At 36.5% G+C, this 23874-nt stretch overlaps 1 protein-coding gene across 3 annotated transcripts in view; it reads left to right on the top strand.

The window, feature by feature from the left end:
* The window catches only part of GABRB2 (gamma-aminobutyric acid type A receptor subunit beta2), a 293005-nt gene that overhangs the window by 92178 nt on the left and 176953 nt on the right, over nucleotides 1-23874 (top strand). For all 3 annotated transcript variants that reach the window (XM_060146526.1, XM_060146527.1, XM_060146525.1), the window contains exon 4: nucleotides 8319-8539. In XM_060146526.1, the coding sequence (XP_060002509.1) occupies nucleotides 8319-8539 (221 nt within the window). The remainder of the gene's footprint in view (nucleotides 1-8318; nucleotides 8540-23874) is intronic.

Genomic DNA, 23874 nt, shown 5'->3' with positions numbered 1-23874 from the left:
GAAATAAAGTGAAATTTCCTAACAGATTGAAGAAGACTGAAGTTAGTGCCAGAGGAAGATTCTGGGATCTCCATCTTCGGTGGTTAGAAAGAAAAATAGGGATAGATTTTTACTTCTCAGTGATGGCTTAAATGTGAACTTTCAAAAGAAAGAATGGTGGCCACTTAAAGCTCTTACTTCTTATGTGATTCTAGGCAATATCCTTTGGTCAATACAAAGGAGATTTGTGCTTTGTTAATAACAAGCTGAAAGGCTTAGGTTTTCTCATTTGTGACTATGAGTAAATTTCCTTTTTCTTCATGCTGAGCTCTAAAATATGCGGAGAGTGAAGACATATTTGTAATGCTAGGTTCTATTTTTATAATTTAATTCAACAAGGAATTGGTTATATAATTTTTGTTGCATAAATAATTTATATTTATAAAACAAAAATATATAGAAGAAAACAAAAACAATTGAAAATCACTTATCTTGCTATAAAGAGATACCACTGTTAATATTTATATTTGCTATTAGACACATTTCTCCAGTATATACCTGTATGTTTCTGAAATGGAATCACGTTGTGCTTATTGTTTTTTAGTATTCTTTAAAAATAATAATATATAGTAATATATTAATAGTATGTTGAGAATACCTATTCATGTCAATAAATATTTTAAAATGTTATTTTAATTCCTGCATATACTATATAGTAGTACTGTGTTTTATTTACTCAGTTTCATGCTGATGAACATTTAGGTCTTTACTAATTTTGATTTTATTGCTAATATAGTAGTACATATTTTAGGGGAATAAATGTACATTGTCTTACATTTATTCTTTCACATCTTTCAATATATAGATTTTTATTGCTACTATGTGCTAAGCTCTCTTTTAAGAATGTAGTTACAGTGATGTACAAGTTTAGCAAAGCTTTATATTTTCATGGAACTTACCTTCTAGCTGAGAGAAATGAAAAATAAAAAAGTAAACCAATAAATGATTATGATTAGTTGAAAAAAGTGATAAATGCTATAAACATAATAAAAATGGGGGATGTGATAAGGTCCGATGGGATTGGGAGTAGGACGGTCAGGGACAGTCCCACTGAATAGATTTGACATTTTAGTTGAGCTCTGAGTCCCAAGAAAGAGCCAACCACACTTGGGGACATAGTTTTTCCAGACATAGTTTTTCCAGTTAGTCACTAGTTAGGACAAAGTTAAGGCTGAAAAAGCTTGTAATATTTGTAAAAGAGAAGACAAGCTAGCGTGGCTGGTCTTAGTGAGGTGAGGTGAGGGAAGAGCAGAGGTAGTAGGTAAGATCAGAGAGGTGTGCAGAGTCCAGGTCATATACGACCTTTAAGGCCAAAGTCATAAGTTTGTGTTTTACTCTGAATGCAATGAAAAGCCTTTGGGTGATAATTAACCAAGGTAGACGTGTGATCTGCTTTTCGTTCCTACCACCATGAGAGGAAAAGGGTCAGAAGTAAGGAGACAGTAACAGTCTCCACTGAGTAACAGTGGCATCATAATGACTTAACAAGTAATGGTGTCTGAGATTAGGTTATTAGCATTGGAAACAGAAGTAAGAGAGTTGTAATATTTGGAGATAAAGCTGTCAGAATGTACTGCTTAATTATTTTCTGCAAATATCCTTTGGAATGTAAATATCAGAGCAAAGGGTACGCACAGATTAGAGACCTCTGTACATACTCCGAAGTATTTGCAAGGAAATTTGTACCATTTCACAGGTAATGGTAGTTGTTACCATTTACCAGAAAGTATGCACAGTATTGGTCATATACACAGGAATAAGGGACAGTCTTTGCTCTCAAGGGGGTAACAGCTTATGATGTTGAGAATATGCTTACTGTGTAAGTACTATGAATGTGCTTACTCTGTCTTACTATGGTGTTTATTTAGGTGATAATTTCTGCATCAGATGTAGTGTCTTTTCTCCCATGAGGGAGTAAAAACAGAAGTTTTAAATTAGGGAAATAATTTGGCATCCTAATCTTTGGAATTCAATCCTCTTGTGTCACCTTTTTTAAAAGTGGAAAAGCCAAACAAAAATAATGAAAGACTTTTCTAAACATGCCCCAAATTAAAAGGCTATGCAAAGAATGATAGTAAAAGCTGTAAATGTGCTATTTGAACAAACTATCATGGAGTTTTCTTCACACGAAACTTGCATTTTGTTTAAATTAAACTTGCACTCACAGTTTCTATAATATAATCCTATAATCACAGGTTTTACTTCCTTAAATACATTAGCCGTATCTTACAAAAGCCAGAACTCAGATTCTTAGCTCAGAATCAATCTAGCATAAGTTAAAGGAAAGTAACACATGATAGTATATTAGAAGTTGTTATTTCAGCAAGGGATAATAAGATGAAGCTAAAATTTTTATTTTCTTTCAAAATTATAAATCCTGAGCAGAGAGAGAAGATATTTCTCTGAACATATCTAATTTTGGAGACACAATTGTTACCTGGGAGACCACGAAACAAGATTAATCACCAAAGCTCAAGATTCTAGGACAGCAGCAGCAATTTTCAAAGCTTAGAAGATGTAATGCAATAGGTAAAGCAAATTAAACAACCCACACATTATCAGTGATGAAAATAAACCGTAAACCCTGATCATTAAAAAAGTAACTGTTAGGCGTCTTTATGTCCTCAGATGGCCGACCAAATACCTGTGAACCCAATCCCCTACACCACCATCTTCTCCCCAAACAGAGAAATAGGAAAAAAAACACAAAGATAGGGAAAATGACATAATTACATTTATAATTGTTCCCATATACATAAACATGCATTGCAAAAAAAAAAAGGAAAGCTTGGAAATGGTCTCCAGAGAAGAAAAAGCATATGGAAAACCATAGACATAAATGAAGGTAGGAGAAATCTGAAGCAAGTCCAGGTGGGAATATACACCACCCAAGTGCAACTGGCAGACTTGAGAGCAGGGTAAGATGCTGCACCATCCAGAGTAAAAGTCTATACTAGAAGCAGGCACCTGCTGTGGCCAGAATGATGCCACTAATCTGTGAAAGGAGTAGGTGGAGAGAATGAGCCTCAAGAAGAGATTTCCCATTATTTGATGGTAAAACACCTCAAATGGCTTATGTTGGTATTTACTTCTTTTGGTTTATCTTATTAATAGTTAAGCATTGTCAACTGACTGAATATGTCGATTCAGGTTGAGTTGAAAGAAGATAAATAGAAATTTGGAAAGTATGCAAAACCCAAAAACACAGTGATTATAGAAGTCAGCCTAATAACCTTATTGCTTTCATAGTTCTAAAGTACCTACCCCAAGATATGTATCAATTACAAGGGAAAATAGTAACTTCACAGTGGAGAAACGGGGCAGGTACTACATTAACCAACTGTTCAAGATTAATATCCTCACCAGTAATAAGACATATTGACATCATATACCCGTTATATGATGGATACAGTGTTTCTTTGGTGATATTCTGGCCAAAACTGTATAAACTCAATCTCATCATAAACACATCAGACAAGCTCAAATTGAGAGACATTTAACAAGATAACTGAGCAGTACTCTTCGAAAGCATTACATCATCAAAGACAAGGAAAGACTGAGGAACTCTCACAGATTGACGGATGCTAAGGAACAGAAAAACTAAATACATGGTGGGATCTTGGACTGCATCCTGGAACAGGAAAAGAACTTTAGTGAATAAACAGGTGATATTCTAATAAGGTCTGTAGTTGAGTAAATAGTATTATATTAATGTTAATATCCTAGTTTGATATTGTTCTATAATTATGCAAAATGTTAATCTTAGAGGAGGCTGTGTGAAAAGTATACAGAAGCCCTCTGAACTATTGATATTTTTTTGTTTGTTTTAAACTATAAAGTTAAACTAATTATAAGAATAACTTTAAAAGGAAACAGCAAAATAATAAAATGTTTTATGTAGATTGATATCCACCTATCAAATATACAGTGACTGGAGGTAAACAGAAAAGTGTTCATAGAGCATGAATAGGACGTTCACAAAATAATAAAGTTAAAAAAAGATAATAAACACATACACAAATTATTTCATACCATATATTTTGTAGAAGACTAAACCAAAGAAACAGGAAGAGTTTGAATCTTGGTATTGGGAATGAATTACAAAGACAGCAAGAAACAATTATGAAAGTACTTTAGATGTTTAGAAGATTTTGAAATGGCGAGATGCATTTGAACACAGGGGTGGCAAAGCATTTCTTAGAATGGAATTGTTTTATTCCTAGGGGTGGAGTTGGAAACTACCTAGTCCAACTGCCTCATTGTACACATGGGGAATTGTGAAACTATGACCATTTAGTGGTAATCTTAGTGCATCCTGATGGGGGCCACGTGTTCCCTGGTATGCATGGAGATGACTTATTTTGTAGCATCGATGTACTCCACCCCCCTCCAGGTGTCAAAGCAGCTCTTGTTTTCCCCAATTCCTAAGTTCATTAGCTTCAGTTTCTTCTTTTGAGTTGGAAGCAGAGACTCATTCACCTCAACCGAGGTTATGACAGATGGACATGAAAGTACTGGGGTAAGAACCTGGGTGTGTCTGACCTTAGAGATCATGGGTTTTTTTGTTTGTTTGTTCGTTTTGTTTAAGCAGTTTTTAAATTTGTTTTTTAAATTTACATACAGAAAAATGCACTCATTTTGGTGTATAGTCCTATGAGTTAACTAATGCCTAGAGTTGTGTAACCACCACTGCAGTTTAGATGCAGAGCAGTTCTGCTACCCAAAATCATTCCTCATGCTGTCCCTTTGTAGTCAACCTCTCCAGCACCTCAAATACCAGAGAAACACTCATCTGTTCTTTGTTCCTATAGTTTTACGTTTTCCAAAATTTCATATAAATGGAATCATGTACTATGTATTCTATTGAATCTGCCTTCTTCGACTTAACTTTCTTTGAAAATCATTGATGATGTTGCATGTATCAAGAGCTGCTCTGAACATTTGCACACAGGAGTGGGATTGCTAGGTTGTATGTCAAATGTATGTTAAGTTTGTAAGAGATTGTCTAGCTGTTTTCCAACTGGCTGATTATTTGTATTCCCACCTGCAATGTGTAAGAGTTTTAGTTGCTTTGCATCATCATCAGCACTTGAAATGGTCAGCTGTGTTTTTGTTTTGTTTTATTTGGGGGGCCTTGTTCAACATATTTACTTGTGTACAATTTTAAAGTTTGGAGACCACCTACCTTTGGGATGTGGGAGCGTCACATTTACAAATTTCGCATATACAATAGTGAATATGTGGATCTCACACTAACTTAGACATCTATCTTGCTTACTTGTTTGCTTATTTATTTACATTTGCACGCTCCAGTTGATTCACACTATTTGCTGAAAATATTATGCTTTCTCAAATCTACTACCTTTCTACCTTTGTCAGAAATCTTTGAGCATATTTGTGTGGGTTTGTTTTTAGATTCTACTATTTTATTGATCTATGTTTCTATCAATACTACCCTGTCATATTGTCTTAATGGAGTTTCCGAGTGAGTCTTGAAATTAGGTAGTGTGAGTCCTCCAGTTTTGTTCTTTCCTTTCTAAATTGTTTTGTTTATTCTCGTTCCTTTGCTTGCCATATAAACTTTAGGATCAGCTTGTTCATATCTACAAAAATCCTGCTTGGGTATTGATTGGGATTAAATTTTTAAACTTTATCTGCAGATCAATTTGAGAATTGACATCTTAACAATACTCACTTTTCAAATCCAGGAACTTGGTGTATCTCTCCATTTATTTTTGCTTTTGGCTGTGTTTGTGTGAGTGTGTGTTACTTTAAGAAGATAAAAGAGGCAGAAAAAATAAATAAGAAGCTCACTATTGTAATGGGTTTTCTTCACATTTTGATTTTCTGCCAATCTGCCTATTAGTTTTCACTTTGCACAGTCCTTAGATAGTGGCTTTTTTATTCTTTCCAGGATGGTTAGTTGTGATTAGCAGGAGAGAGAGCCTGTAGTAGGCTTACTCCATCTTGCTCAGCATTGAAAGTCAATTGGTTTTAGTTTTGATTATCTAACTGCTTCTTGCATGGTGATGCCATGGGTTGTGGAGCACCCAGAAGTGGTTTACTTGCTTTTTTTCAGTTTGAATAGACCAACAGTGACACAGCTTCCTGAAGGCAGGCTTGTTGGATGGGTGTAAAAGATGTTTTCTACATAAAAGTTCAAAGCCTCATGGGGGCATGAGGGTCTGGGAGAGAGAGTAGAACACAGAACCATTGTTTCCTTTTATGTCCAGTAACATTTATTTCGATTCAGGAACCTCTTCCTTTCTTGACAGTGTCATGATGTGTCATTTAAAATAAAAGAAATGAAAATTGATGTGACAGTTAGCAGAATCACCAGGGTCTGTCTGGGAGCATTTCTTACCAGGCAGTGCCTTGCTGACAAATAACAGGAGTTAGCATATGACTCTGGATCTCACAATATTACCATTTATTTAGCCCCAAAGAAAATACAATTTCCTGTGTCCAAACACATCTCAGCTGACTGATAAACTCCAGCACCTTCCAAACTGTGTTATCTCCCCTAACTCTTAAGAGGGCTGATGTAGCTTCATCTTCTAATAGAGATAATAATCAAATTTTCCATTTTATCTCCAAGAATCGGAAATCACTAAGTGTGTTCTCTCAAGCACAATGTAAATTGCCTATTTTATTTATGGCCAAGTTTTTAGGCCGTTTGCAACATAGAGACATGTAAAAAATGTATCTGATCCATTTTCTGTTCTCTCGTTATATAATTCACAAGCCTTCAAGTTAGCTTTTATTATAAATCAGGATGTTATGCTAGAGATCCTCAGACTAATTCTTCAATAAAGCAGAGTGTGCTAGAACAGTCCAGAGCACTGACTAAAGTAATCCACCCAAGTAAATTTCACCTACAGTTATTTGATATACCTTTAGGATATTAATATTCTTCTGTTAGAATAGAAGTTTGATTCTGTGCTTCTCATTCAGAAGTCAGCTCTACACTGACTTCTGAATGAGATAAAAATTTGTATATTTGTGAAACCAGGGAAAATATTTAAATTTTTTGCTGGAGGATTATACTTTTCCTATGAAGCTATTTAATGTTTTTAGCAGGTAATATTTTGCAAGTCGTATTTTAAAATTGCATAGCCAAATTAAGATGTATAAATCTCAGCAAGGGTTGGAAAAACTCAGGGACCTCACAGCGACTGAAGTGTGTATTTTATCCACAAAAGTAGGCAAGTATGTGCAGAAATCCAATAGGCATACCATATTGGATATCCATTCATTCATTATTTGTGCCCTAGGACTGTGCTGGCTCTCAGGTTGCAGATATGATTAATACATAGTTCTAGTTTTGTTTTTTTTTTAAAGCCCTCAAGTAGGGCATTGTGAACTGATATTAAAATAGAATGGTAATTATCCTTTTCAAATGTATATTTGGTCCTTCATTTAGTCATTCAAATGAGGGTGAAAGAGCAATTACATTGTACCCGTAGGCCTCTAATGGAGAGAACATGTCACAATATGTATGTAAATACTTTGTTCATAATTTATAGCTTTTTGTAGTTTACAGATTGCATTTGAGTTATATATTTAATTGTCATAGTAATCTTCTGATAGATCAGGGATATATTAAAAGCCCATTTATAGTTAAGGAACTGAAGTGAAAAGAAGTTATGTAAATTTACTCCTAGAAATAGCTGGAAGATGCTGGAGCCTGGGACTCCAAGACCAGTGCTCCCTTTATAACAACGCACAGTTTCTCCAAACGAAAGAGCCTAGCCTGATGATCCAGAATCCCAAAAATTCTCATGAAATACTAACTGAGCTAATATTTTTTAGATAGGTGGGAAGCTACATTAGTCTCAGTATAAATGTTGCCTCCACTAGGAAACTCACTTTGATCAGACGGATTGAGATTCTCATTATAAACTCTTATAACTACTACTGTAATAAATTAACCACTTTTTACAATTGTATTTATGTTCCACCTAAAACAATCCTGGGTACCGCACTTTAAGACAAATTAATTATTAAATAATTATTTCTTACCATCTTTCTTCCTGAATAATGTATGATAAATTTCACAAGGATATGCTCTCTTCACTTCTGTAGATACTGTGCTGCCCGACACATAGTGTGGGCTCAGTAAGATTGGGTTTAGTAAATTAATATTTGCCTATATGTGAATAGTATATGTTTTTGGTATTTGGTTGTGTATATTGTGAATACTGAAGTGTTTGCCTGTCTCCCAAGTCCATTTATGTACAAAATAACCCTTTTTTTCTTTTATCTTCTCAATTTCACAGGATTATACCTTGACAATGTACTTCCAGCAAGCTTGGAGAGATAAGAGGCTGTCCTATAATGTAATTCCTTTAAACTTGACTCTGGACAATAGAGTGGCAGACCAGCTCTGGGTGCCTGATACTTACTTCCTGAATGATAAGAAGTCCTTTGTGCACGGAGTGACTGTCAAGAACCGCATGATCCGGCTGCATCCAGATGGGACGGTCCTTTACGGCCTCAGGTCTGTAGCGTACATTTCAAAATTGAACTCTTCCTGAACACACTAGTTACTGTTGTGTTTTTTGGAGGGGCATATTGTGCTGTTTTTCTTAGTCCTCCTTTAATTCTGCTGATAAGCCGTTAAACCTCCTAGTCACTAGACATCTGAGAGCTCAGTGTTCCATGTTTACAAAGGGACTTATCCCAGCTAAGCCTAAGTTTTTCTGAATTATCTTCCAATATCAGCTGCTGATCCTAAAGCTGCTTTCTTTTTTTTTAATTGCCTAAATATTTATTGTTAATGGTGATGATTTTTTTATTTCCAAAAGAAGTGAAAAATTTATATATTATAATACATATACACACATATATATAACACAGTTATGTCCTTTGTCTATTAACATTAGATGCATTAGCAAATTTCTGTCAATTTTGTATTACCATTTCACTTCAGTTGACAGAGAAATTTTAGAAATGATGCCACTTTGGAGGTTCTTGTAATAGTTCAAACAGGGTATGATAGAGGCCTGAAGTAAGCTATGTCAAGAAAAATATAAATAAGGAGGCAAAATGTTTATTTATACTGAAGGGCAAAACAATATTTTTTTTGGCTCATAAAGCTGCTTTCTTTAAGGAGTAGGGATAAACAATATCAAAATAGCTTAGACACAGGGTCTCTTTAAAGTGGAAAAAAATTATGAGTGCCAAATCCTTGTTGGAATGTGGCAGATATTCTGTTTCATAAATTGTTCCTGAGCTCTATGAACTGGGTCTGGTCCTCTGAGAACAGGAAGGCTTTTTTTGCCCTCTTACCTCCAAGGAGCAATCAGATTTGCAAATAAATAGCCATCATCTCAGGTTTATTAATAATGAATTTACACTATTAAATGTACCTTTCTATCAGAGAAGAATTGTGGTGCTCTGCTCTTTGGAGGATGAATTGTGAAATATGACAGTGTCTTCTTTTAAAGTTTATTTTGTATTAGATGGTTCCCTGGAAAAAAAGATGAAGAAAAAAGATATCTGTCTTACTCTGAAAACATTGCAATGTAAAGAATTCCTCTCCATTATTGGGGAAGACTCTCTATTCTGAGATGTTCAGTTGTCTCTGATATATTCTGTTTTACGTGAACATGTGGTGACTTTTTCATAATAATGATAATAATACTATTATTCATTTATTGAACACTTGTTAGGGGTCAGACAGTAGGGAGTACACTCCGTGTATTATTACAGTTACAATAACTTATAACAACCTCATAAGTTAAAACTGTTATGATCTTTATTTCAAATGAAGGCTGGTGTAACTTGTCTAAGATCACAGAGAAAGTAAGCAGTGAAGATGGGATCTGAGTCCTGTTCTAAGTTCAGAGCCAGAGCTCCTAACCGTTACCGTAGGTTGCCTCTCACTCCCATACTTTTCTTATCTGTTATATCTAATTTTCATTATCTGCTGTGTTCATCTTTCCTGACTGGTGCATTGTCTTAGATCCTTATAAGCCAGCTTCTTTGTTTGTTTATCCTGTTTGTAGAGAAAATGGCATTTGTTTGTCAAGGGAGGGAGAGACTGAGGCCAAGAGAGAGCATAGTTTGTACGCTGTGTCAGCCATTGGAAGTAAAGAGATGAATTGGATACAGGCACTGCTCGCATACAGGCCTTAGGGAAAAAGAGAAATAGCGGAAAGATAAAATAAGTTGACAGGCAGTGTCTGCAAAGACTCCACCAAAGTGGTGGAATTTGAAAGTACTTACGGAAAGAATTATCTTAGCAGATACATTGTGCTAAACTTATTGCTTGGAATCCACTACAATTTATTGCTTGTGTCTATGTTCAATAGTGGCTGCAATGAAAATATGGTATCACAAAGACCTTGATGGGATGGGGACCGCATGGGCAGTGGAGGAATGCAAAGAGGTTGTAGTTCACACGTTTTAAGAGTTAAGCACAGAAAGAAGTCAGAATCCTGAAGAAGGCAGAGAGAAGCACAGCAATAATGAGTTACTCATTTGGCAGGGAGTGAGCGGGGAGGGGCCTGGGAAGTAACAAGTCTTCGCTAAGCATCAGACCCAGTGCTGGATACATTTTTCCCATCAAATCTTCACGGCAATCATGTAGACATTACATTGTGTTTTCCTTTTTTCGGTGATACCCACATTTAGACCAGAGAACCAGTTGTGTTCTCTTTGTTATACCTAGCACTGACAAAGCACCTACCCTGTAAATAAACTCAGTAAAGATTGTCAATGAATTCTGAATGTACATATGCAAAGTTGGATGGGTGGGAAAAAATCAACAATCAAAAGTCTTTGAGAGGGACAAGAGAGGGCCAATATCGATGATAAATATGGCTTCTCATCATTAAGCCAATAATCAGACAAAAAAAGGTGGTGGCTGTTCATTCTTGTCATTAAGACCGACTGGACACTATTACTGTAAATCATCACCCTCTCAGCCCCACTTCCAATAAGGGCTAATGGCAAAATGTGCAGGTTCCTGAACACATTTGACGTGCATAAAATTAACACTCCTGGACGAAAAAGAAGACTCATGGATTGTGACTGTTCTCTCAGTTGTGTAGTTAATCCTGAGTTTGAAATTGATAAGAGGTTTTTCAGGAAATTTGTAAATATCCCATTCCAGTTTTTACTGATAAATAGAACAGTTTATTTCACAGCTGAAATTTAGTGCAGGCCAGATATTCCTTTTGAACAGCAGAAGTTTCATTTGTAATAAAAAGTAAAAGGAATTCAATTAAAATTGCTGCTGCTGGATTGATTCAGATCTACTTAGTTCCTTCGCCTACTTACCCACTCTCCTACCCCAGTCATTCTCTGTTACTGATAGTCTGCTAAGAAATTTATTTTGTTTCTATATTCAATAGTGGCTGCATTCAAACAGCGTTTAGAATAGTAATAGTATTAATATTAGTAGTTAGTACGCATTAAAGGACTTAGCCTGTGCGTGTCACTGTACCAGAGCATTGCTTATATTATCTCATTTAAAATTGACTTTATTCCTACAAACTGGGCGCTATTGGTTGGTTGGTTTGTTTTTCTGTCTTACATGAAGAAATTAAGGAACTTGTGTACCAAGTTACACAGCTACGGCACCGGAAAGTATAATAGTTTGAATACAGAGATGTTGCTCTTCATTATCGTTCTGTCCTACTCCTTACGTACTGGCAAATGGAAATAAAGAATAGTAGAAATCACCTGAGAGCATGCAAGGGAAAAAAAAGAAGGTAAAGAAAAGTGATATGGAAACTGCTTGCATTAGATCCATAGATACAGACTTTTTTTAAATTTTTGTGGTACGTGGGCCTCTCACTGTTGTGGCCTCTCCCGTTGCGGAACACAGGCTCCAGACGCGCAGGCTCAGCGGCCATGGCGCACGGGCCCAGCTGTTCCGCGGCATGTGGGATCTTCCCGGACCGGGGCACGAACCCGTGTCCCCTGCATCGGCAGGCGGACTCTCAACCACTGCGCCACCAGGGAAGCCCCAGACTTTGTTCTTGATTGATAGAATAAAGCCCTAGAGAACAGCAGTCCTGAGTCATCTATGGAAGATGCATCTTTAGGTTCTGAGAGTCACACCATTCCCAGTTTACTAAGGGATGATTTTTGCTGTGTGGAATCCTGGGGCACAGACAAGATCATTGCAAAGAAGTTGGTACAGGCAAGGTTCATCAGTCGGAATAAGGAGAATTGAAAGGCAATCATGAAGACCTAGACATAGAAAGCTGGTTCAAGGAAGACTTTAAATATAAGGCAGTGACCAATAAATTAGGTAGAACAAGTCCTCTGGGCCGAATGTCATGCATGTTCAAGGCAAAATCGTTTAAGGACTTAAATGCTTCTTCCGTTGAGATGCACAAAGATTGGCAGGGATGAGGGGGCTGGAGGGGAAGTCATTCAGAGAATCTGAGTAAGCTTCTTTTGTAGAGTTTTCTTAGTGAAATTTTTAGGTATTAAAACATATTAAAGATAAAGTAGTATGCAAAATATTAATGCTTGTTGAATTTCATGGTGGGTACATAGGTGTTTGTTATGCTCTTCTTTCAACTTGTCTGTATGTTTGAAAATTTCCATGGTAAAATTTGGAAAAGAAAAAATGGCCTAGGAATCTCTGGTTCTATTATCTAAGAAATAGCACTCAAGATTGAAAAGTCTGAAGCCAAAGAATGGTATTTCTGATCTCTGAGAGGCAGAGAATTACCTGTATGTGACATGTACTTTTAGTAGCTGTGTCTGAAAACGAGGTCATCTCATCTCAGAGGATGCATACTTAGTGGGTGGGATCCATGACCACAGACAACCAGGCTAAGCCATAACCCAGGGAGGACTGGTCATAGCTCTACACTTGAAGCTCGGATAACCTCCTTGTGAAATCATCCTCCTGCAAGGATGTACCCATTGCTTTTGACTGTACAGCAGGAGCTCTGAGTCCACTCATGGTGAAACAGTGTGTTTGGATAGCATGAGTTTTAAGGATAGCGCTCAGCTAATTGACAGACTTGCATTAAGGTAGTTCAGAAAATGAACTTGGGAAGTTCAGAAAATGGAGATTGAGATTTAGAAATACGGGAAATGTTTTAGTTATTGCTGTTATAGGCTAGGTTTTAACAGTTTTCATTCTGATTGGATTTTTGTTTCCCCATTGCCAAAAACACGGATTAGCAGCTTACTCTCAGTTATTCCATTACTTTTCAGGTTGATAATCATTTTAGAAGGATAGAGTTCTGACGCTGTGCAAAGAGATGAATGGACACAATTGAGCAATGCAACCAACTTCCTTAACAAAGTATTATGATAATGGAACTTGTATTTTCGTTTGGACTTTTGTCACTGACCTCTTGTTGAACCTCAAGCATCTTCTTCAGGTTTTAATTTCCTCATATATAAAAAGGGGGGGATAAATTAGATAATATCATTTTAACAACCCAATCATCTTCTGAATCAAATGAGATCAGTGAATGTAAAAAATTTTATAATCTGACATCAGACTGGAAAGTGAAATTATGTATTTCGAGTAGCATAGTAATTGGTAGATAGTAAGTGTGCAGTGTTACTTAATATTTGATAAATAGATGGATGCTGGGGATATTTGATAAATAAACAGAAGGCTGGAACAGAGAAAGGTTTAGATATCAAGGCAGTGGTTTTATATTGTAGAATTTTACCCCAGGTATCTTTTCATGATTCTGTGAAGATACTCCTTCGTGTAGAACAAAAAGGACAAGAGGAGCACAAGTGAGCAAGTCTGTTGAAGAGAATGGGAAAGGTCTCGGTCAGGCATGTCTAAAATGAAAAAGGGGACTACTAAAATACTAAGAGGATTGAAACCTGCAATGGAGCCAAGTATCGCCAGCCATTGCACTGGCAGGCTGAGATGAAGAGGAAGGAAACTAGATGCCTGGCTTGAGACCCAAGTGGCCATGACAGCATTTAGAAGCTGCCTTGTAGCCCCAAACCCAGTACCTCATTTGTAGCATGCACTCAGTAATTTTCATTTAATCAAGCGTTATATAGTTTCTCTTAAACCAGGCCTTTCCTCTTATTCTCATCACGTCTTATCATGCATCTATTTTCTCAACCTTGTTTAAAGATCTGCAGGAATAATTAAGAAAAGTGATGAATAATGTTGTTTTTCAAGTCTAAGTTTGTGGCTAAAGAGCAATATAATCCTTAAATATAGATTCTTACCTTCACTCTTGGCTAGTTGATAACTCAGTTATACCAATGTGATCATAAAATAAAATACCTGCTTTCTTTTATGATACTATTTAGATATTTCTGTTAGGAGATATAAGTGGAGGTAGGAAAGAATATTTTCTTGGGATGAACCCAGCTGTAGAAGTGGTGACAGCAGACTTCTCATTGACTAGGCAGAAGAATTCCTAACAATGTATAAAGCACATATTCCAAACAGATTATCTGTATTTTATTCCAAAATCAAATTGACCCAATCAAATTATTTTCAGAACACTTCAAGGAAAAATGTCATAGAAAGTACAGGATTTCTGCTGATGAATTCATCTAAAGCACTAGCCAATAAAAATCAGGTTTAATCTGGTGTTGACATGGCATCATAAAGAATGTTACATAGGTATAATTTAGTCTGTTATTTACTTAAAGTAGGAGATAATTATTAGATTTCAGAAAGCTAGTGATAACTACACTGATCAGAGAATTAGGAGAGCTGCATTCTAGTCTAACATTTAGTAGTTCTTATAATTATTCATTTAAATTATTTCTAAATTTTATTATCACTCCCAAAATCTCAATACCTGTGATTTTGCTAATCTAGGACTCCCACCTCATTATGTATACAGCAGTATTTAACGTGATACTGCAGTGCTTTAGCAATTGTAGTTATCTTCTTGAAAAAGATCTTCTGATTAATTAAGAAGGCAAAAACAAAATCAGTGCACTCAGGTATATAAGAAAACCTGAATTATCAACTGATGACACCCTTTTATGAATGTAAAAATGTATATTTTTTATGAAAATTTAGAATCTGAATCCCAATTGGACTCTATATGCTAAGTCATTAACATTATATCATAAGCATTTTAGCACATTACTAAATTGTTCAACAAAAACATGAAAACAAAACCTATTTCCTCTTATGAGATATTACATAATTATTTTTAAACATTTAGAAAATACAGTTATGAAAATATAGCAACCCTTAATCCTATCATACCTGTATCTTGCTTTATACGCTTCCAGATATTTTTCTAGTAAAAAAGCATATAGGTAATTTGTCATAAAACAGATTCACATTATACATACAATTTTCTGATCTTATTTTTTTCTTTAACCATGAGTGCACCATAAACATGTTTGCCATGTCAGTAAAACTCTGCTCACCATCATTATTCAACCATTATAAGACATATTTGGGATATATTCCTTTATCCAATATAGGATATGGTTTATGGCTTTGACATAAGGTGAAATATGTAGTTATTGCTATAAAATGCAGGACTACTATTTCACATTTACTTAATATTTTAGTGACAAACAGGCAAAGCTTTTTGCAACACAATTTGTAATCTTGTATTTGTGCTGTTGTAACTTGTGGTGTCATTAGCTAAATAAATGGCTCAGGAGATGTACTGGTGCTGATTATTAGGACAGTTCTTATGGAAAGTGTGACTTTCTTACTCTTCTGGTAGTAGTTGACCCATCTAAAAATAGCTGTTTGTCTTTTGGTGTGAAGGGGCAGCCCTTGATTTCATATGTCTGTACACCTCCCATATGTAACATTGGGTCAGCAACATGTCACTTCTGATTAAAGGTTTACATTCTTAAAGAAAGATTCAGCAGGAAGCAGAAGGCAATCCAACCACCTCCCGCTATGTACGTTCTGTCATTGGGAAAATGGCAAAGGATAACGTTAGCCTGTAATGAATTTAGACAGGCAAGATTTATTAACTGTATCTTCTTCCTCTACTCCTAAAGCTTTACCACAGGGTATTCGGCAAGTGAATAACTGAGTAGCCATCTCACACTGAAATGTAATCTATTAAACATTAATATATCAATTTTTTTACTTGGATTTCCTAATTGGTTTAATTCATTTTCATAGAGATATGGAGTGAATGCATTTTGTCAAGCAGAACAACAGAGATTTTATTAAGAATATCAGTTCTTCTGGCCAGAGTGTGAGACCCTGTGCTCTAGATTCTCAGTCTTCTAAGCAGGACAAAACACCTTCATCTACCTCCACCTCCGTGGGAAGAGACACATACATCCTCCTTAAAGAGCTGTAATTAATTTTTTTTTTTTTTGGCTGCGTTGAGTCTTCATTGCTGCGCGGGGGCTTTCTCTAATTGGAGCGAGCGGGGGCTACTCTTCGTTGCGGTGGGCGGGCTTCGCATTGCGGTGGCTTCTCTCTTGTTGTGGAGCATGGGCTCTAGGCGCGCAGGCTTCAGTAGTTGTGGCTCCTGGGCTCTAGAGCGCAGGCTTAGTAGTTGTGGCGCATGGACTTAGTTGCTCTGCAACATGTGGGATCTTCCCGGACCAGGGCTCAAATCCATGTCGCCTGCATTGGCAGGTGGATTCTTAACCACTGCACCACCAGGGAAGTCCCTGGATGAATTTTTAAAAGAAATTTCTTGCCCATTATTTTTCACTATAAAATAAAATTATTTATATGAAAAGTGAATGTATTTAGAAGTAATTTCTGTCATCTTCAAGTTCACCTTCTTCATTATTACAGAAAAGAAGAGGGAAGCTCAGAGAGGGAAGTGATTGTGCCTAACATCACACAGACGATTGATGGCAAAGCACAGAGCAGAATCCCAACCTCCTGACTCCTAATCCAGGGCTTGTTATTGTTCCTGCTGCTGGAGTCATTTGGTTACTTGCCGTCATCATGGTCTGACTGACCTCAGCGAATAAGTCAAATCCAAACTGGAAATAGCAGAATCAGAATTACACCATTAGGTGTAATTCAGGGCTCTTTTGGTTGCAATATTTTTGCTGGGTTTTTAGATAACAACATTTAAAGAGGAAAAGAAAATCTGCCTGACTTCTTTTTCTCAAATATTACTGACTCATCTTGTTCTTGTAATCAGTGAGTCTCCTTTACTACCCTAGTTGTCTTCATGTCCATTGATTTCAGTCCAATGAGAGCTGAATATGGCAGAACTGAAACCAAAGATATGAAAGATGAGTGGTCAGAGACTCCAGGGGTTTCAAAGCAGGAAAGACACCAACTGCGTTCCCAATAAAGATATGGATCTTGTATTGAAGACCCAAAGAATGAGTACAGGGTGTCATCGAAGTGGGCCTTGTGTGCAAAGAGGAGAAGACCTGAAACCCCTGAGAACACGCCATTCATTGGCTTGCGGATGTATCTGTATACAGCATGGCTATACATAAGCACATTCAGAAGTAGCACTAGCATAGTCGCGATTTCACTAGGAACGAACCCTCTGGGTCATGAGAGTACTGGCAGCATGGAGAGAAGCCAGATATTTATTTTGTTTTGTCTTGTTTTATTTTATTTTAAGAAAAGTATTTTCTAGTGGATGATTAAAACTGTTGCTGTTGTATATGTGTTTGTGTGTGTATATGTATATGTCTCCATTTATAGGTATAAATATGCATATGTATTCATTTATAGATTTGTATTTGTGTGTATATGCATATTATATATATATATACACACACACACATACCTGCAAAATTTTTTCTGTTTGCTTTATATTAAAAATAAAGAAAATAGAAATGACTCCATTAAATTAAACTTGAAACCATGCCTATTATCCTCACTATTAGTTTGAAGATAAAGTTTTCTCTAATCACATTTTGTATATCTTTTGTTCCACCCTGATTTCATGAAATCAGTGAACTTTGTTGGCAGCTTTCGCTGGCAACTTGCTTATTAGCAAATAGGCAAAATACAGGGTTAGACCAGATAGTCTTTGTAATGGGTTCACTCATAATAGAGTTTTAATTACACAAAGCCCTGTTCAAAACAAATATATATGAATACTTATTTAGCTGAGATAGTTGAAGTAGTGGTAGTAGTGGTGGTAGTAGTAAAATTTATTGAGTACTTTTTTGTTGTTCATCATACAAATTTACTTTTTAAAATTTATTTTGACGAAGTATATTTGATTTCAATGTTGTGTTAATTTCTGCTATACAGCGAAGTGGTATATACATATATGTATATATATTCTTTTTCATATTCCTTTCCATTATGGTTTATTACAGGGTATTGGATATAGTTCCCCATGCTATACAGTAGGACCTTGTTGTTTATCCATTCCATATATAGTAGTTTGCATTTGCTAATCCCAAACTCCCAATCCGTCCCTCCCTGTCCCCACCCCCGACACTTGGCAACCACAAGTCTGTTCTCTATGTCTGTTTCTGTTTCATACATAAGTTCATGTGTGTCATATTTTAGATTCCACATGTAAGTGATATCATATGGTATTTGTGTTTCTCTTTCTGATTTACTTCATTTAGTGTGATAATCTCTAGGTCCATCCATGTTGCTGCAAATGACATTATTTCATTCTTTTTTATGAATGATTCCATTATTTATATATTCCATTTTATATATATATTTTATATATATATATATATATATACACCACATCTTCTGTATCCATTCATCTGTTGATGGACATTTAGGTTGCTTCCATGACCTGGCTATTGTGAATAGTGCTGCTATGAACATAGGGGTGCATGTATCTTTTTGAATTACAGTTTTGTCTGGATATATATGCCCATGAGTGGTATTGCTGGATCATATAGAAGCTCCAGTTTTAGTTTTTTGAGGAATGTCTATACTGTTTTCCATAGTGGCTGATTCCTATCAGTAGTGTAGGAGGGTTCCCTTTTCTATTGAGTATCTTCTGTATGTCAAGCCCTGAATTATTTATATTAAACAATCCTGTGAAGCAGGCTACCATCAGTGCCATTTTATAGTTGAGGAAACTCAGGCTTTGGGAAAGTGAGTAACTTTCTAGTGAGTTTCCAGACTTAGTATTGAACTCAAAGGCTATGATCTCAGTCACCTTCCCAGAGACTGAGAGAACACTGTCTCTGTCCAGGTAGATGGATGCAAGAGACTCTTGGAAAAAGCCGGAACTGAAAACGCTGATGGAAGGCGAAGAATGGAGAGCCTAAATTCCCAAGGCTCCTGAAAGGAACTTCTAAGAGTCATTCATCTCCCCTCTAGAGAGATTTTTGTGGGTATCATTCCTAAATAGATGAGTATGACTCTCAATCTTGAATAGGACTCCACAATAGGGACCTGTGCATTGTTTTTGGCATTGCTATTCCCATACATATAGGACATAGAGTATGTTCCTCAGGTATAACTTAATATCATCACTTCTCCTTTCATCCTTTATTCTTGAATGGATCTCTGCTTTGCAACTGTTTAGATGTAGAGAGTTATTTTTGTTTCACTTTTCTGAATACCCAAGTTCAAGGAAAAGCAGCATGCACTACAGTTTGTAACTTGGTGTATAGGGATTTTGAAAATCTCTTCTATTTCACAGTTGTACATCCATATTGTGGAGTTTCAAGAAGGTTACAGACTAGGGAAAAGCAACCACTGTAAGATTTGATTAAGTCTCAATTTAGTTAGCCAGAGATGTAAAACCCTAGTGCATTGAGGAGGCACATGGCTGCTGTGGTTTGCAGAGACTCTCAAGGCTGCCTGCAAGTCACCCAGTCCACAAGCTTTCCTGCTGGATTGAAGAAGGTCAATTCTTACTTGATAATCCAGGAAGGAATGACCCAAGTAACCTGTACACCTTCGTGTCCCGGATTTAAAATACTCTCTCAGTGAGACCCTTGTCTCTAACTCTAGCATCAGTACTCTCATACTGGAAGGGAAAGCAGAAAGAGTACTGAGCCATTAGACACACCTCTAAATTTCAGACAAGTGGTATCTTTGTCTACTGGCCTATCACAGAAGACCCTAGAGTACACGGAAGAAAATCTATATTTATTTTCTGGAACGAGTGAAAAATATTTGTTTCACAGATATTCATGTCAGCCTTATTCTCCACGGGCAGAAAAAAAAGGAAGGAGATAAAGTATTACCCAACCTCTGGAAGTCACCTCCATATTTTTTTGGTTAAAAGACTTTTGGTAAAAGTTTAATTACTTGATTTACTAAATGGGTGGTAAGGGAGGATTTCTAGCCCATTCCTACCTCTTTATTCTGGAGGTCACAAATAAAGCAAGCCAGACCACTGTAATAGGTTAACGACAAATCCCAGTCACCATATTATGAAATGCTCGAGCTACTTTACTTCTGAGAAGTAGCTCATTATCTGCACTCGTATGGACAGAATAAAAGGTACCAAAATGCTAAATGGTCATAAATCCTCGGAGGAAGATTCCAATTCCATGTTGCATTGTTCTCAGTAGCAATAATAGAGAATATAATTAGGACTTTATATTTTAGCAGCTGTAGTACACTGACAGCTAAGGGAAAATACTGAAACGACCAGGAGAGAGAGACCAACTTCTTCTGGCCTGTTTGGAGCATGGGTGTGGAATCTGACCTCCTTGTTGCAAGGCCTTCCTCTGTCTCTAACTAGCTGTGCTCCATCTTTCTGAGCTTCAGCTCCCTCATCAGGAATATAGGGCTTTATAGTACCCAGCTTATAGAATTACTGGGGTGATTAAGCAGACAGATACTTGTAAAGATTTTCGTAAAGTGTTTGGTACATACTAAGTTGTTTGTAAAGATTAATTGCTGTTATTAAGATTTCTACATGTATCTAACGTTGGCCTCTTCTGCTGTTTCCCATCCTGATTCATGTGGGATGATATTTGGTAAGAAGGAATGGTAGTGGTAAATCCTTATTATGTACCAACACTGTGCCAGGTTTCGGGGATACACAAAGACAAATGAGACATTCAAAACTTGAGACTCAAAACTTGGAGGTTAGTAGGAGAAGAATATATGTAATAGGGAGATGGAAGAGGTAGGATAGGATGGTAGGTAAGAACCAAGTTCTGGAGTTTGTTCTTATAGGCTTTGGGGCTTTTTAAAAAGTTACCTAACTTTAAACTGAAAATTATAATATCATTTAACTTGCAGGAATATGGTCAAAATTAACTAATATAACCCATGTAAAGTAGCTGGCAAACAGTAGGTACCTAATAAGTAATTGTTGTTGTAGTTTATTACTGTAGTTACCAAGATAATCATAATAGTCAAAATTAATTGGTTACATGCTGTGTGTCAAGTACTGTGCATACATTGTATCTTCTAATCCCCAAATAATCCAATCTGGTAGATACTGATATCCTTCTATCTTTTAAGAGGAAACTGAGGCTTAGATAAATTCAGTAACTTGTTCAAAGCGGTACAACTATAAGCATCAAAGCTGGGAATAGAATTCAAGCCTGTTTGACTTCAAAGCCCATGCCCTTAGTGCTTTAACAGGTTTAATGTGGAGAAATGACCCAGTACCTGAGCTGGGAGGTAGCAGAGCAGACATGACATACTCAGAATTTTCATAAGGCTAATAGCTGAATGCAGTTTTTCATTTTGACTACCTAATATTAGAACATTGGTGTAGTGTTCCAAAAGGAAGCTTGAGAAAATACTAGTAGTTCTAATACATGTTTAATGAAACAAAGCCATTGTAGTGAAGTGAATTGCTGAACATTTAATTCATTTACCCCTCTATCTATCCAGTCAACTAGTGAGTGAGCATCTCTTGTTGCTCTAGGTGGGGGATGGGTGTTGCAGAAGTGAGTAAGCCAGATATAGACTCTACCTCCAGAAGCTTGTACTTAGAGAAGGAAACATGTAAGCCACCATGAAAAAAATGTTTAATGATAAATGAGGGCAGCAAATTGTGATGAATTCTATGGAGAAAAACAGAATGAAAGATTGGATAAAAAGTAGCTAGAAGAGTAAGGTGGAGTCCTATTTTAGGAGGTGACACCTGAGCTGAGATGTTATTTATGAAGATTGACAGCAGTGATCTGAGGAATGAGAGTTCCAGTTGTAAAGGACAGAAGCAAAATGGTCCTAAGGGCAGAACAAACTCATGTGCTCACAGGAAGAAAGTTTAAGTAACACTGCTTTACTCAGAACTTTGTTTCTTCTCTTTCACATTACTGCGTTTTCTGTTCTTTATAACTAGATGCATTATTCGTTTGTTTACTATTTTTGTTGGCCTCATTCCACTCATATAGAAGCTCCATGAGAGCAGGGACCTCAGTTTTATCCCCAACTGTATTTCAGCATCTTGAATAGTGCCTGTCTCAGAAGAGTCCATAAAAAAAAATGTTGAATAAATGTATGTGTAAATGAATTAGTAATTACAGTTTCTTCACAGCATTTCCTATGTTATCAATCCAACAACCTGATTCAGTTTATCAGTTGAATGGGATCTGTGCTCTCTTCAGTGTTTATCTCAAATTGATTTATTATTCTGTCTCTATTCAGGCACTCATGCAAAATCATATCTAACGTTATTAAACAATGGATTTGCATACTGAGTAGAAAAAGAAACATAAAATCAAATCAATAGCATTTGATACCCAATTATCAAAGGTTATTAGGTTTTGATGAGGAGAAAAAGAAAATCTGACTATCCTCCCTAGTAGATACCATGTGCATTTCTCTGTCTTAGTGAGAAGAACTACATTAACAATGAGATGGTGCTTGGGCTGATGCCAGTTGAACAGCTGATAAGAAGGCATTTTGAAAACAAAAACAGGATCAGCAATTGTCATGAATTCAGCTTCCCAAATTGTGACTTAAATACATCTATGAGTCGATTTTGTAGAAATTTCCATTGGTACCTGGTGTTTTGTTATGTTACCTCGTCATTTGCAATCAGTATGGTTCTTTGAACGATATACAGAGATGTGAAGGTGGAGAGAATTGTATCCAAGTGGAATTCAGGTGACCCATATTAGCCTTCCACCACAGAATGAATCAATGAGAAAACACTTTCTAATGAGAGCTAGCTCTTTTTAGGTACACGCCTCAGAAAATTTGTGACTGTTGATTTCAAGGGGGAAGTTCTATTTATGGTAATCAAATATTTTATGAATAAAAATGTGTATGGATTTTCATTGATGGCAGAGCAGAGACATCATATTCTTTGCTTAGTATAGAGAATATCTCTGTGTTATATTTGGACTATCTTGTTTGAACTTCAGAATGTATAAGTGTGTATGTATGCGTGTGTGCATATACACAGTGCACATGTGTGTTTTCTGTATTTGTGTGACAGAACATAGGACAGGCAGTGGGGGGAATGAAGGTTGATTACTGTGAGGGGAAAAGAAGCACTTACGTTTGCTCAAAACAATATTTTTCCCAAATCATAAGTATTTTAGCCCATTTTCCTGGAATCATGGGTTGATTTTTCTTTAGGGAAGTTAGATATAAGAAACACAACGGTCAACCTTGTGCCCATATAAAAAATGCTCATAGTGTGATAATGAGAAACACTGCCTCTACCCCAATGGGCTCCTTCTTTGTTCTTAGTATTTGAATGAATTGTGTATTTCATTGCTACATGAATGTTAGTCAATAAAGGTTAATTCATGGAGCCTTGTTAAATTACTCCATCTCTACACCTCCTGATAAAGGGATGAGACAAACCATGGATCTGGTCCTTGTTTGATGGTAGGTGGAGTTACTCTCAAGGAGGAAAAAAAATCTGTATTCACTGCATGGGTGGCCAGGGGCTGGGCAGGGATATGCAATGAAAGAACAGAGGGGGAAATCAACACAGAGCGAGAATGAACTTCTGAATCCTCAGTGTAATGTAAACAGTGTCCTATTCTGAGTCACCAAGTTCCAAATAATATGGATTCTCAGACATTCCTCTTTGG

This window comes from Lagenorhynchus albirostris, chromosome 3 (genome assembly GCF_949774975.1).
Source record: "Lagenorhynchus albirostris chromosome 3, mLagAlb1.1, whole genome shotgun sequence".
Lineage (NCBI taxonomy): Eukaryota > Metazoa > Chordata > Mammalia > Artiodactyla > Delphinidae > Lagenorhynchus > Lagenorhynchus albirostris.
The sequence above is the reverse complement of the archived record's forward strand: the minus strand, read 5'-3'. Positions and strand labels throughout refer to the sequence as shown.